The sequence below is a fragment of the Crocuta crocuta genome, unplaced genomic scaffold (genome assembly GCF_008692635.1).
Source record: "Crocuta crocuta isolate KB4526 unplaced genomic scaffold, BGI_CrCroc_1.0 scaffold334, whole genome shotgun sequence".
Taxonomy (NCBI): Eukaryota; Metazoa; Chordata; class Mammalia; order Carnivora; family Hyaenidae; genus Crocuta; species Crocuta crocuta.
Genome location: NW_027533260.1, coordinates 527,557 through 541,107, shown reverse-complemented (window position 1 = coordinate 541,107; position 13,551 = coordinate 527,557). Strand labels below are relative to the sequence as shown.

The 13,551-nt window shown below is 41.9% G+C and overlaps 1 protein-coding gene and 1 long non-coding RNA gene across 2 annotated transcripts in view; one reads left to right on the top strand and one right to left on the bottom strand.

Annotated features, from left to right (window-relative positions):
* Positions 1-6,454, top strand: part of LOC144217639 (uncharacterized) — a 23,945-nt gene extending 17,491 nt beyond the window's left edge. Inside the window, exons 2-3 of the long non-coding RNA XR_013330924.1 lie at positions 6,031-6,202; positions 6,291-6,454. This is a non-coding gene — a long non-coding RNA (uncharacterized LOC144217639). The remainder of the gene's footprint in view (positions 1-6,030; positions 6,203-6,290) is intronic.
* LOC144217623 (uncharacterized) lies at positions 1,876-13,551 on the bottom strand. The gene is made up of 5 exons (XM_077747256.1): positions 13,494-13,551; positions 11,547-11,729; positions 5,982-6,108; positions 5,591-5,686; positions 1,876-3,914 (listed from the first exon to the last, which is right to left on the bottom strand). The coding sequence occupies exons 2-5, from the start codon at positions 11,559-11,561 to the stop codon at positions 2,266-2,268; spliced, it is 1,887 nt and encodes a 628-aa protein (XP_077603382.1). The 5' UTR covers positions 11,562-11,729; positions 13,494-13,551; the 3' UTR covers positions 1,876-2,265.

Below are 13,551 nucleotides of genomic sequence, written 5' to 3'. Positions count from 1 at the left end.
ATGCTGTCTCTCCCTCTCTCTCTGCCCCTTCCCAGCTCGCGCAGTCTTTCAAAATAAACATTTTTTACGAAGAAAATAACTTATGACACTTTACAGCTACATTCTAGGGAGGGATTGATTAATAACACCTCTAAAGTTTCACATACACTCTCTTTCAAAAGGGAAGCATACCTTGTACAGTGTAGGGAAAATAGAAGCCTATTTTATTCGATTATGGAAACAAGTTACATTGTCCAAACAAGCAATACCAGGACCAAAGCTAGTATTTAATTACTGTCTCTAATATCAGGGACTATCTCTCAAACTGTTTAAAATTCACAGGGGTATACAGCTGGGGGGTACTCATCATCTTCCAACCCTAAATATCTGATCAGCTTAGAAAAAAACAAAATTCTTTATTGAATTTTGAAGATACTTCTACTGTATTTCATCCGATCTAAAATACCTTTGATTGTGTGATGCACCATTATTTTATGTACTAAGTTCTCTATTTAAATATGTCAAACCATAGGGGCTCATGGGTGGCTCAGTCGGTTAACCGTCTGACTTGAGCTCAGGTCATGATCTCGCAGTTCACTAATTTGAGTTCTTATCGGACTTTGTGTTGACAGCTCAGAGCCTGGATCCTGCTTTGGATTCTGTGTCTGCCCCTTCCCCACTCACACTCTACTTCTCTCTCAAAAATAAAAACATTAAAAAATTTAAATATGTTGGGGCACCTAAATGGCTCAGTTGGTTAAGTGACCGACTTTGGTTCAGGTCATGATCTCATGGTTTGTAGTTTGAGCCACACTTTGGGCTCTGTGCTGAAAGTTTGGAGTCTGCTTTGAATTCTCTGTCTCCTTCTCTTTCTGCCCCTCCCCTGCTCATGCTCTGTTTCTGTCTCTCTCTCAAAAATAAACATATAAAATGTTTTTAATTTAAAAATGTCGGGGCGCCTGGGTGGCTCAGTTGGTTAAATGCCGACTTCTGCTCAGGTCGTGATCTAGCAGTTGGTGAGTTTGAGCCCCACGTTGGGCTCTGTGCTGACAGCTCAGAGCCTGGAGCCTGCTTCAGATTCTGTGTCTCCCTCTCTCTCTGCTCCTCCCCCACTCATGCTGTCTCTCTCTCGCTCAAAAATAATAAACATTAAAAAAATTATTTTTGAATAAAAAAATAAAAATGTCAAACCATCAACTGTGATGCTCCATTCTAACATCATTTTTAATTAGGTGGGGAAAAAATTTCTATCTTGGAATTGATGAAACTATGTTTTACTCAAGAAACATTCAAAATCTTCCAGCCCCATTTACAAATACCAGCAAATGGTGGGGTGGCAGAGGAGGAGATAGTCAGTATTTTATTAAGATTTCTTACTAAAGTAATGAACCATGTAGTTCAATTACAACGTATGTAATGATGTAAAAATTCAGTGCAAATACTCTATTGGCAAGTTTTGTGTACGTTTAAGTATGTGTACTAGGGAGTCCCAATTGTGATACTAACACATACAATTCCCAATTATGAACAATCATTTTAAGAGTAAAAATAGATGTGGGGCGCCTGGGTGGCTTAGTCGGTTAAGCGTCCGACTTTCGCTTAGGTCATGATCTCGCAGTTCGTGGGTTCGAGCCCCGCGTCGGGCTCTGTGCTGACTGCCAGCTCAGAGCCTGGAGCCTGTTTCAGTCTGTGACTCCCACTCTCTCTGACCCTCCCCTGCTCACGCTGTCTCTCTCTCTCTCTCCTAGAAATAAATAAAACATTAAAAAAAAAAAAAATTTAAAAAAAAAAAGAGTAAAAATAGATGTAAAACCCATATTCTTACATAGTTTGGATATAATTTTTCTCTATTTTCTGACAAGTATATTTACATACTTAATACTTTCCATAATTGTTTATTATGTCACAGTTACAGAATATGACATCCCTCATAAAATGACACCCATGAAAGATGATTCCTCAGATTCATAGAATTTTTTCCCTCAGTGTCAATTCTCTAATTATCAGTGTAGCAAGATTTCATGCCAACAACATTCTCACAATCAATACACACACACACAGATCTTCCCTATTTGTTCCCTCTGGGCTACATTCAGCTGACATGTATTGGGGAAGGGGTTTCCTGCTGTCTGGCATTCTACCCAGTACAATTCTCTTATAGGCGATGAGGTGTGAGTTTGGGGGAAAAAAAAAGGCACGTCTACATTGGTAGCTTTTAGGTTTTCTCCATGTAAACCCTGGTGTAATGAGCCATGCACTCTTCAATGACGAGTCTTGGATATTTATTCATGATTTCTCTCCTCTATGAGTTTTCTGATGTAAAATGAGGCTGAATTTGTGGGAGAAAGTTTTCCAACAGTCACTGCATCCATAAGGTTTCTCCCCTGTGTGAGTTCTTTGATGAATAATAAGATGTGACTTCTGGGCAAAACATTTCTGACATTCGCTGCATTCGTGGGGTTTCTCTCCTGTATGTGTTTTCTGATGCAGAACGAGGCTGAACTTGATAGGAAACGTTTTCCCACATTCACTGCATCCGTAGGGTTTCTCTCCTGTATGGACTCTCTGATGAATAATAAGGCTAAACTTGTGAGAGAAAGTCTTCCCACACTGGAGGCATTCATAAGGTTTCTCTCCTGAGTGAATTCTCTGGTGAATGAAGAGATAGGACTTTCGGCTGAAGGCTCTGTGGCATTCACTGCACTCATAAGGTTTCTCTCCGGTGTGAGACCTCTGATGAATAGTGAGGTGTGACTTTTGGGTGAAAGCTTTCTGACACTGACTGCATTCATAAGGTTTCTCACCCGTATGTGTTCTTTGATGGAGGATGAGACTAAATTTGATGGAGAACGTTTTTCCACATTCATTGCACGCGTAGGGTTTCTCTCCTGTATGAGTTCTCCAGTGAGTATTGAGGAGTGACTTTACACTGAAGCCTTTTCCACACTCACTGCAATGATAAGGTTTCTCTCCTGTGTGAGTTCTCTGATGTCTAATGAGCTCAGATCTCTGGATGAAGGCTTTTCCACAGTCACTGCATCCATAAGGTTTTTCCCCTGTATGAGTTTTTTTATGTAAAATGAGGCTAAACTTAAGGGGGAATGTCTTCCCACAGTCGTCACAACCATAAGGTTTCTCTCCTGTGTGAGATCTCTGATGAATAATGAGCTGTGACTTGTTGCTGAAGCTCTTCTCACACTCACCACACCTGTAGGGCTTCTCTCCTGTATGAGCTCTTTGATGTGAGGTGAGTTGTGACTTATCGCTGAAGCTTTTCTGACATACACGACACTCAAACCGTTTCTCTCCCGTGTGAGTTCTCTGGTGCTTATTAAGGCATGACTTGTCCGTAAAAGCTTTCCCACATTTATTGCATTCGTAAGGTTTCTCTCCTGTGTGGGTTCTCTGATGTAAAATGAGGTGGGACTTCAGGCTGAAGGCTTTCTCACATCTACTGCAACCATAGGGCTTCTCTCCTGTGTGTGTTCTCTGATGCTTAACGAGGTCTGACTTCTGGGAAAAGACTCTCCTGCAGTCACTGCAGTTATACTGTTTCTCTCCTGCTCGAGTCTTCCAAAGTTTAATAAGGTGTGACTCGTGGCTGAAAGCCTTTGAATGTTCATTAAATTCATTGTATTTTTCTCCAGTATGAATTTTCTCAAGCTTGGTAAAAAGATCCACTTGGTCGTAGCCATTAAATTCCACTTCGTTTCTTGCATAGCTGTTATTCTGAAGAGTGTACTCTACATTAGGTTTCAGATGTTTCCCAAGTATGTCAAATGTATGGGATCTTTGTGCTAAAGGGATATCAAAGTTTAAGCTTAGAGACAATATTTTTCTAAATGGATTATTTATGTGGTGACTCTCCATAATTTCAAGGTTGCCTTGGTTTTCTTGGTGCCAGTCTGTGTCCGTGTCCACTTGCCAGGTGTCGTCTAGAAAGGAGACCAATGAACCACAATGAGCATGTAATAGAAGGAGTGGAATTTCATAGCAAAGGCCAAGCAGGGAAGAGGAAATGAGACTGGGTATACAGTGAAAGTCTGAGACATTTGTAAGTGGAAGGAGAAAAAAATGGAATAAACTAGAAAATGAGGAGAAGAGGGACAATTTACGAATGCTGAGTATATGAGAAAAGAAAGCTATAACCGTGGGTTAGGCAGACAAAGAGGAGAAGGCAGGTAAACTGAGGATGCCAAGGAGAAAGATTAATTAGGACAGCAAGTTCCAAGATAAACTAGAGTAGGATCTAATCCGAATACAGAAGAGAAGGAAATGTATTATTTTATTTTTATTTTTTTAAAACTTTTCTTTTTAAAGTAGGCTCCATGCCCAACACATAGTTTGAACTCATGACCCTGCGATCAAGTCGCACACTCTACCAAATGAGCCAGCCAGGTGCCCCCAGAAGTGTATTCTTTTAAAAAATAAGCAAGGGGCGCCTGGGTGGCTCAGTTCATTAAGCGTCCCACTTCGGCTCAGGTCATGATCTTGCAGTTCGTGGGTTCGAGCCCCGCATCGGGCTCTGTGCTGACAGCTCAGAGCCTGGAGCCTGTTTCAGATTCTGTACCTCTCTTTCTCTCTGACCCTCCCCTGCTCACACTGTCTCTCTCTCTCTCAGAAATAAATAAAAAACATTTAAAAAATAAAATAAATAAAAATAAAATAAATAAAAACTAAGCAAAAGGGGCTCCTGGATGGTTCAGTCGGTTAAACATCCAACTCTTGGTTTTGGCTCAGGTCATTATCTCATGGTTCATGAGACTGAGACACATGTTGGACTCCGTGCTCATGATGTGAAGCCTGCTTGCGATTCTCACTCTCTCCCTCCGTCTCTGCCCCTCTCCTACTCACACACACTCTCTTACTTTCTCAAAATAAGTAAACATTAAAAATAAATAAATAAAAACCAAGTGAAAGAATCCTAATAAGGAGAGATTTAAAAAGTAGAGTCAAGGGGCGCCTGGATGGCTTAGTTGGTTGAGCACCAGACTTCAGCTCATGTCATGATCTCACGGGTAGTAGGTTCGAGCCTCACATTGGGCTCTGTGCTGACAGGTCAAAGCCTGGAGCCTGCTTCAGTTTCTGTGCCTCCCTTTCTCTCTGCCCCTCCCCAGTCATGCTCTCTGTGTGTGTCTCTCTCAAAAATAAATAAACATTTAAAAAAATAGTTACAAACTGAGAGGGAGGGAGGCAAACCATAAGAGACTCTTAAATACAGAGAACAAACTGAGGGTTGATGGGGGGTGGGGGAGGGGAAAATGGGCGATGGGCATTGAGGAGGGCACATGTTGGGATGAGCACTGGGTGTTGTATGTAAGTGATGAATCATGGGAACCTACCCCAAAACCAAGAGCAAACTGTATACGCTGTATGTTAGCCAACTTCACAATTAATTATGTTTAAAAAAAAATAAAGAATGAGACAAACAAAAAAAATCTTTTAAAAGGAGAGTCAATATTAATGTATGTGGGAGCTGATGTCCCTGTTCTAAGTCACACTCGGAGCTTAAAAACTTCAAGAAGACTTCTCTGAACAATAGGTACCTCCCCGTTTCTGACCAAATAGAAATTCACTTCCCTTTATGCCCCAGGGTTAGCTTCTCACTCACCTGGATGAATCTGACTCTGGATTTCTTCCTCTGTCATCCATGGTTGACATCCTTGTTCCCACTGGTAAAACGCATCTGCTTTGGTGACTTGATACCCTACTCAAGGAAAATTATAGCAGATCCATGGACCCACATACTTGGGCTTATAAGGCCTCTGAAAAACGGGGAAGGTTATTAAGGGCCTGAACAATTTGCCTCTTAGCCAAGTAAAGTCCTTTTACTCTGGGAGCGAGAGAAAATCACTCTGTTAGAGGCCAGAATGTGCTAAAATCTATGATGTATGAAACTCAAGTTCAAAAAAGTAAGGTATTTGGTAAGGCTCCACACATTTCATTGCTGAGAAAAGAAAGGCGACTGGGAGCCTGCATTACCCTGGGAAGGCCCTGCTTACCCACTGATACTAGGTTGCTATAATTTTCCAACATCACATCTTGATACAGGTTCCTCTGAATGGGGTCCAGTAGCTGCCACTCCTCCCACGTGAAAACCACAGCCACATCCTTCAATGACAGTGAGACCTGCAACAGAAAATTCCTATTCATTCTAAAGGGATTATCACTGTAATTATTATTACTATGAAGATAAGCATCATATTTCCTAATATTTCCTACGGTAAGTCATTTGCCTTCTGTATGACTAGTTTTGCATTATATTTTGTAGGAAAAATTAGTTTTTTACTTAAAATATCCTATCTTTGCAGTGGCTCAGTTGGTTAAGCGCCCGACTTTGGCTCAGGTCACCATCTCCCGGTTCACGGATTCAAGGCCCTTATTGGGCTCTACTGACAGCTCAGAGCCTGGAACCTGCTTCGGATTCTGTGTCTCCCTTTGTCTCTGCCCCTTCCCTGCTCACGCTCTGTCTCTCTCTCTCTCTCAAAAATAAATAAACATTAGAAAAAAATTTTAAATATCCTATTTTTGTGCTTCCAATCATTCATGATGTTCATATTCACTCTGTTACAAGAGACATAGACCAGAGCTTCCTCAAATCCTTTAATCTAGGAACCACCTGCAACCTATGTGAATGCACCTCTATGTCAGATACTTCACTGGATATTCCTTTGTACGGAAGACTCACCTCTACCTTGAAGAAGCAAACTAGCTTGCAGAGAGAGGAATGTAAGTGCACAAGACTACAATACATTATAGAGGGCAAGAAAGAAATACATACCATGTGGGCACCAATGGGGAGCAGAAAAATTATAAAGGTTGAACTTTAGAGGATTAAGGAGACAGGTGCATATAATTCAAGAAAGAAGTAACGTGAGGGGTGCCTGGGTGGCTCAGTTGGTTGAGTGTCTGACTTAGGCTCAGGTCATGACCCCACAGTTCCTGATTTCGAGCCCCATATGGGCTCTGCTGTCACAGTGGAGCCTGCTTTGGATTCTTTGTCCTCCTCCATCTCTGCCCCTACCCTGCTTATGCACGCTCTCTCTCTCTCCCAAAAATACACATTAAAATAAAACAAGAAAGAAAACAAGAATTCATGCTGTAACATGAATGACAGCACAATCAAAAGCCATATGCATTTAAAACACCGCAAATACATTTCTTCCTAAGCTGTGACACCAAATGAGTGAATTTACAGCAGGTAGAGCACACTGTAAGCACTCACAAAAAAATGTTCATGTAATATTTTTTGTTACTGAAATGTTGATAGGGATGGACTTCCAAGGTACTGGCTTAAGTGCCCTCAATCAGTTACAAAAAAGTACATGAACTGTAATCTCAATTATGACAATGGGCTATTAGGTTCTGTGCAGAAAAGGGCTGACTCAGCAGGCCGGGGCTGCCCAAATCCTGCACACTCCAAAGAAAGGCCTGTCTTCAGGAAGGCCAGCTGTTGATTTGCTCCTGGGAGACAGATAACCTCTGAACCCCTGAAATATCCTGCCCGATACAGGTGCTTCCACATTCTTGAGCCCTATCAGTTTGAATTTGGGGGCCCTGGAGACTGAGTAGCTGAGGTCAGTCACGTATGGTGAATGCCTATGTTGACTGACTCTCAATACAACCCTGGACACCAAGCTGCAGGTGAGCCCCACTGTATGGCAACTCTTCCCACCTGTTGCTACACATCATCGCAGGGGGAATTAAGCGCTATTCAAGCTACTCCACTGGGCGAGCACAGCTGGAGGCTAGTGTCTGGTCTCTCCTGGATGCTACTCTGTACCTTTTGCCTTTGCTGATTTTACTTTAAAAAAAATTTTTTAAGTGGGCTCCACACCCAGACTTGAGCCCAATGCAGAACTTGAACTCACAACCCTGAAATCAAGACTCAGATGCTTAATTAAAATAGAAAAATTAAGAGTTGGGTATTAACCAATTGAGCTAAGCAGGTACCCCTGCCTTTGCTGATTTTAATCTGTATTTTTTTCACTGTAATAATCCACAACTGTGAGTATAACAGGTTTTTTGAGTCCTTTTGAGTTCTTCTGGAGAATCATCAAGACAAAGGGTGGGCCAAGGACCACCAACTCAAATATATACAAATTCATAGTTATATATGTAAATGCTGACAGAGAAAGCCAAAACAATACATATAACTTTTTAGATTATTTATCTTGAGGGTGGTGAAAAAGGATCAATGAAGGACTTAAGAGTTTAGCTTTATTTTTTTTAACTTTTTAATGTTTTATTTATTTTTGAGAGAAAGAGATAGAGACAGCGTGAGCAGGGGAGGGTCAGAGAGAGAGGGAGATACAGAATTGGAAGACAGGCTCCAGACTTTGAGCTAGCTGTCAGCACAGAGCCCGACGCGGGGCTCGAACCCATGAACCATGAGATCATGACCGGAGCTAAAGTCAGAGGCTTAGCCGACTAAGCCACACAGGTGCCCTGAGTTTAGCTCTAGAAACTTCTGTACTATTTGAAACTTTAGACATTGAGACTATTTTAAGCTTTACTGATATAATTGGAAAATTTTTTAAATAGAATAAATAAACTATGGACTGAGAGTTGACACCTGTATTTTGGGTAGTGAAAGGATTATGAAGGAAACACTCTAAGACTTTGCTAATAGATTGAGGATTCTCAACCCCAACCCTACTGACATTTTGGGCTGGATAACTTTTTGTGATGGAGGCCTGTACTGTGTGTTGTAGGATGTTTTACAGCATCCCTGGACTCTATTTACTAGATCCCATTAACAGTTATGACAATAAAAAATGTCCCAGAGGGCCGCCTGGGTGGCTCAGTCAGTTAAGTGTCAGACTCTTGATTTTGGCTCAGGTTATGATCTCACAGTTCATGGGACGAAGCCCCACATTGGACTCTGCAGCTGGCAGTGCGGAACCTGCTTGGGATTCTCTCTCTCCCTCTCTACCCCTCCCCCACTCATGATGTCTCCGCCTCTCTCAAAATAAATAAATAAACCTAAAAAAAATGTCCCAGACATTGTCAAATGTCCCCTGGGGAGACAAAATCATCCTGAGTTGAGAACCACTGATTTAAAGAAAAAACTGAATTTTGAGGGCTGTTTGTGGGAAACCAAATGACGCTCTCAGAATCCATCCATTCTTGTTGATAATCTAGTTGTTATCACTGAACAAAGTCAGATCACCAGGAGGCTGTGGACTTGAGCTATATGGTTTTGAAACCCTGAAGCACTCTGATCACTGAGTTCAGCTCTGGCATAACACCACTGGCTTATCTGCAGATGGCTGAGAAATAATCAAAGGAAACTCACTACTTTATTAGTGGTTTGCTATACGTAGAGGGCACTGAGCACTAAGCAATCTAACCTAAATACCCACCAAAGAAATTTCTTCCTACTTACGTGACAGGAACTATCTACTTTTTTAGAGGAGCTTTCTCCTTAATGCAAGGCAAATCACCAATGATTTTTTTAAGGTTATTTTGAGAGAGTGCACAAAGATGAGCAGGGGAGGGGCCTAGGGAAGGAAAAGGCGGGGGGGTGGGGGGAGAGAGACAGAGAGACAGAGAGACAGAGAGAGGGAGAATCCCAAGCAGGCTCCTTGCTGTCAGCACAGAACCTGACTCAGATCTTGATCTCATGAACAGAGAGCTCATGACCTGATCATGACCTGCTTGACTGACTGATCCACCCAGGTGCCCATACCAACAATTTTTTTTATTGACAGCTATGCAGATTATATTTCCCAAAAATGACCACAATAGTATGTTCCATTCCAAAACCTTCTGCAACATGACCTTGCTACTTAGCCCCGTCAAGAGGATGAACCTATTCCCTTCCCCTTGAATCTAGTTTGTCTTAGGGTCTTGCTTGTAGCAAAGGGTTTGCAGCAGAAGTGATGATGCAGAAAGGGCCATGTAGTTTCAGTCTGGTTCTGTCAGAATCTAGCATCATTCTCTGAGAAGCCTGAGCCACCTTGGGAGGTCATGCATAAATACTCCAACAGCCCCAGCTCAGCCTAGTGTTTTGAGTCATGACTTCCGGGAAAACAGATACGGGAATGAAGAAGCCTTCAGAGGATTCCAGTCCCCAACCTTTGAAACTTCCCAGCCGAGGTTCCAGACATCATGGTGGGGAGACAAACTGTGCAATAAAGGAGTAACATAGCACTCTGGGTTGTCCACACCCTGCACATGCCAAAGAAAGGTTTGATCCTTACCTGTTCATAAGAAGTAATCTCTGAGCCCTTGAAATATCTTTACCTGAGAGCCCTGGGCTGCACCAGATGATCTATGCTATCAATGTGATTCATGGTGGGGGCCTTGGGCCACACTGTAGCAGTTTGACTGAAAGGGCTGGAGATTAAAGTCAGCCATTGATGTAGTCAGTGTTACCTATATGACCGACTCAAATAAAAACCCTGCATGGCTCCTGGGTGTCTCAGTTGATTAGGTGTCCAACTCTTGATTTAGACTCAGGTCATGATCTCAGGGTCTCAGGGTTGTGAGATCGAGCCCCAGGTCAATCTTGAGATTCTCTCTCCCTCTCCTTTGACCCCTCCCCCCCTGCTCTTGCGCATCTCTCTCTCTCTCTCTTTCTCTCTCTCTCTCCAAAAACCCCAAACCCTGGAAACTAAGGCATGAGTAAGCTTCCCTGATTAGCAATACTCAATGTGTTGGTACAAATCACTGCTGGGAAAATTCAACACTGCTCATTTGACTCCACGGAGAGAGAAAAACTGGAAGCTTTTGCCTAGTGTCTCCTGGATCTGACCTTATAAAGACTTTCTCTGTGGCTGATTTTAATCTGTATCCTTTTGCTGTAATAAATTATAATCGCGAGTATAACAATGTTTCTGAGCACTCTGAATTCTTCTAGCAAATCATTGAACCTGAGGGTGGTCTTGGGAACTCGTGAACATGTAAGGAACCACCAGAGGGCCCTGTCTTACTTTCTGACCCACTGAATCCATTAGGATGATAAAATTAAATGCATATCACCAGGTTTCACAGTGGCTTGTTATGCAGCAATAGATAACTGGAACAGGAAATACTAGAGTTTGTAGCTCAATTTTACAAACTATTTAGAACTTTGTGGGCTGTGATCTATATTCTAACTTTTTTTTTAATGTTTTACTTATTTCTGAGAGAGAGACAGACAGCATGAGCAGGGGAGGGTTAGAGAGAGAGGGAGACACAGAATCTGAAACAGGCTCCAGGTTCTGAGTTAGCTGTCAGCACAGAGCCTGACGCAGGGCTCGAACCCACGAACTGTGAGATCATGACCTGAGCCGAAGTCGGCCGCTCAACCAACTGAGCCACCCAGATATCCCCTATATTCTAACTTAAAACAATTTGTATAAACATATGATTTACATATCCTGATTGCAACCTGGCTTTGAAGTTGATCCTTTGTCTATTTTTCCCCAAATTCTGACATTTATCTCTTCATGCCTTATCTGGTATAGAGTAGTCCGCATAAATACTGAATAAACATATTCTTTTAACATGTGTATTATTAAACCTCCTCAAACCCATTGGAAAGGCTAATGGGAAAAAATATATATAAATATATAACTTACTTGAGACTTGGACATTTTCTGGGGTCCTTAGAACCATCAGAAAGTTTAATATCTGCTCTGTTGTTGATTCTGGGCTCTTTTCTGAAGCTCTAGTTCAAGGTCTCTAGTCAAGGATGCAGTGTTGATCTTCATACCTTCATTTCCTTCCTTCATAGAAACTATTTTATCCCAGGAAGCCAGGACCTGGGGATTATAGAAATTGTAACTGTGAGTATAACAGATTTTTCTGAGTTGTTTGAGTCCTTATTTGTATGTGTATATGTATTTTAGATATACATAAATACATATATATCTAAAACTTGTTTGCTAAAGTCTAAAGAAAATAAGTAATATGTATTACCTGATGACTTATTTTTCAATAAACATAATTATTTTATATATGTTTTAATGTTTTTATGTATTTCTGAGAGAGAGAGAGAGAGAGAGAGAGAGAGACAGCATGAACAGAGGAGGGTCAGAAAGAGAGGGAGATACAGAATCTTAAAAAGGCTCCAGGCTCTGAGCTGGCTGTCAGCACAGAGCCTGACAAGGGCCTTGAACCCACGAACCATGAGATCATGACCTGAGCCGAAGTCGGACACTTAATGGACTGAGCCACCCAGGCACCCCAATAAACATAATTATTTTATAATAAAGAAACACAAACAATAAAGCAATCACCACTAAATTATGTAATTTTACTGAAAGTGTACTCAAAACTAAATCCACAGTTAGAGAAAGACCATTGCAAAGAAATAGGGGAGAAAAATGTCCAGTGAGAAATTTTTAAAAGCCTAAAAAATCCAGAGAAACAGGTATAAATACTGGAATCGTGCTTGCTAATCTATCTTGGGTACCTACGTGTGATCTTTAACTGTATGAATAGTTAGTACTGTTCTGGTTTTTTGTTGTTGTTGTTTTGTTTTTTATTTTCTAACAAATGAGAACAGAATCTCAGAGTAGTTGAGAAACTTGCCCAAGTATACATAGTAAAGTGGCAGAATATGGTTAAACACCTAGGTCTGCCCAAATCCAAAGTCCATAATCCTTTCTCTGAATTAAATTTACCTGCGGGTACTCCGCTTACCTGGAAAACCTACAAGAATCAATTAGTAATTACATTAGTAATAAGTTCAATAAAGAAAGAAAAGAAAAACATTTTTTAAATAGCTGCTTTTATATCTCAGAAAATAAAAAATTAAATAACCATTGGAAACGCTCAAAAACAACAAAGCTGGGGGCGCCTGAGTGGCTCAGTCGGTTAAGCGTCCAACTTCGGCTCAGGTTAAGATCTCCCGGTTCGTGGGTTCGAGCCCCGCGTCGGGCTCTGTGCTGACAGCTAACTCAGAGCCTGGAGCCTGTTTCAGATTCTGTGTCTCCCTCTCTCTCCGACCCTCCCCTGCTCACTCTCTCTCTCTCTCTCTCTCTCTCAGAAATAAATACAAGATTTAAAAAAAAAAAAAAGACAACATAGCTGGCCAAACACTGACCACAGCAACCCCATTCACTGACCACCCCCAAAGACACTCCCATTCCTGACTTCTTTCATGAACACCCCAAACACTGACCTCTCGTCATTTGCCCCTAATCAATGACCTTAACCCGAAAGACACAAACCCTACGTGCATTCCAAACATTGACCTAACGTCTAGGTAACACCAGTCACTGATTTGCCTCCAAGACCCCAGCCCCAGTCACTGACCTCCCCCACAAAAGCAATACCCCAAGTCCTAACACCTTTCTCCAGTCCACTCCAATCCCTCACTCGCCAGCCCTAGGGCTGCACCATTTCCCACTATCCGGCTCCCTCAAGCATGGAATGCATTCCCCGCCCCACAACGGCTTGCTTCTCTCACGGACAACCCAAAACCTCCCTTCCCATAAACTCCAAATCTCCACAAACCAAGCTCAAACTGATTCCGCTCCCAGAACATGAAACTGAGACCCCGTAATAGAGCTTCCTCGCACCAGTTAGGTTGGTAGAAAGGGCCAAGGTCCATCACTCCGGCTTTAGACTCACAAACGA

Excerpts from the sequence above, each read along its gene's own strand:
- LOC144217623 (XM_077747256.1), bottom strand. Across the intron at positions 5,687-5,981 it reads TAGCAACCTAGTATCAGTGG|GGTATCAAGTCACCAAAGCA; the intron begins GTAAGCAGGGCC and ends TTCCTTGAGTAG. Across the intron at positions 3,915-5,590 it reads CCAGAGTCAGATTCATCCAG|ACGACACCTGGCAAGTGGAC; the intron begins GTGAGTGAGAAG and ends TCTCCTTTCTAG.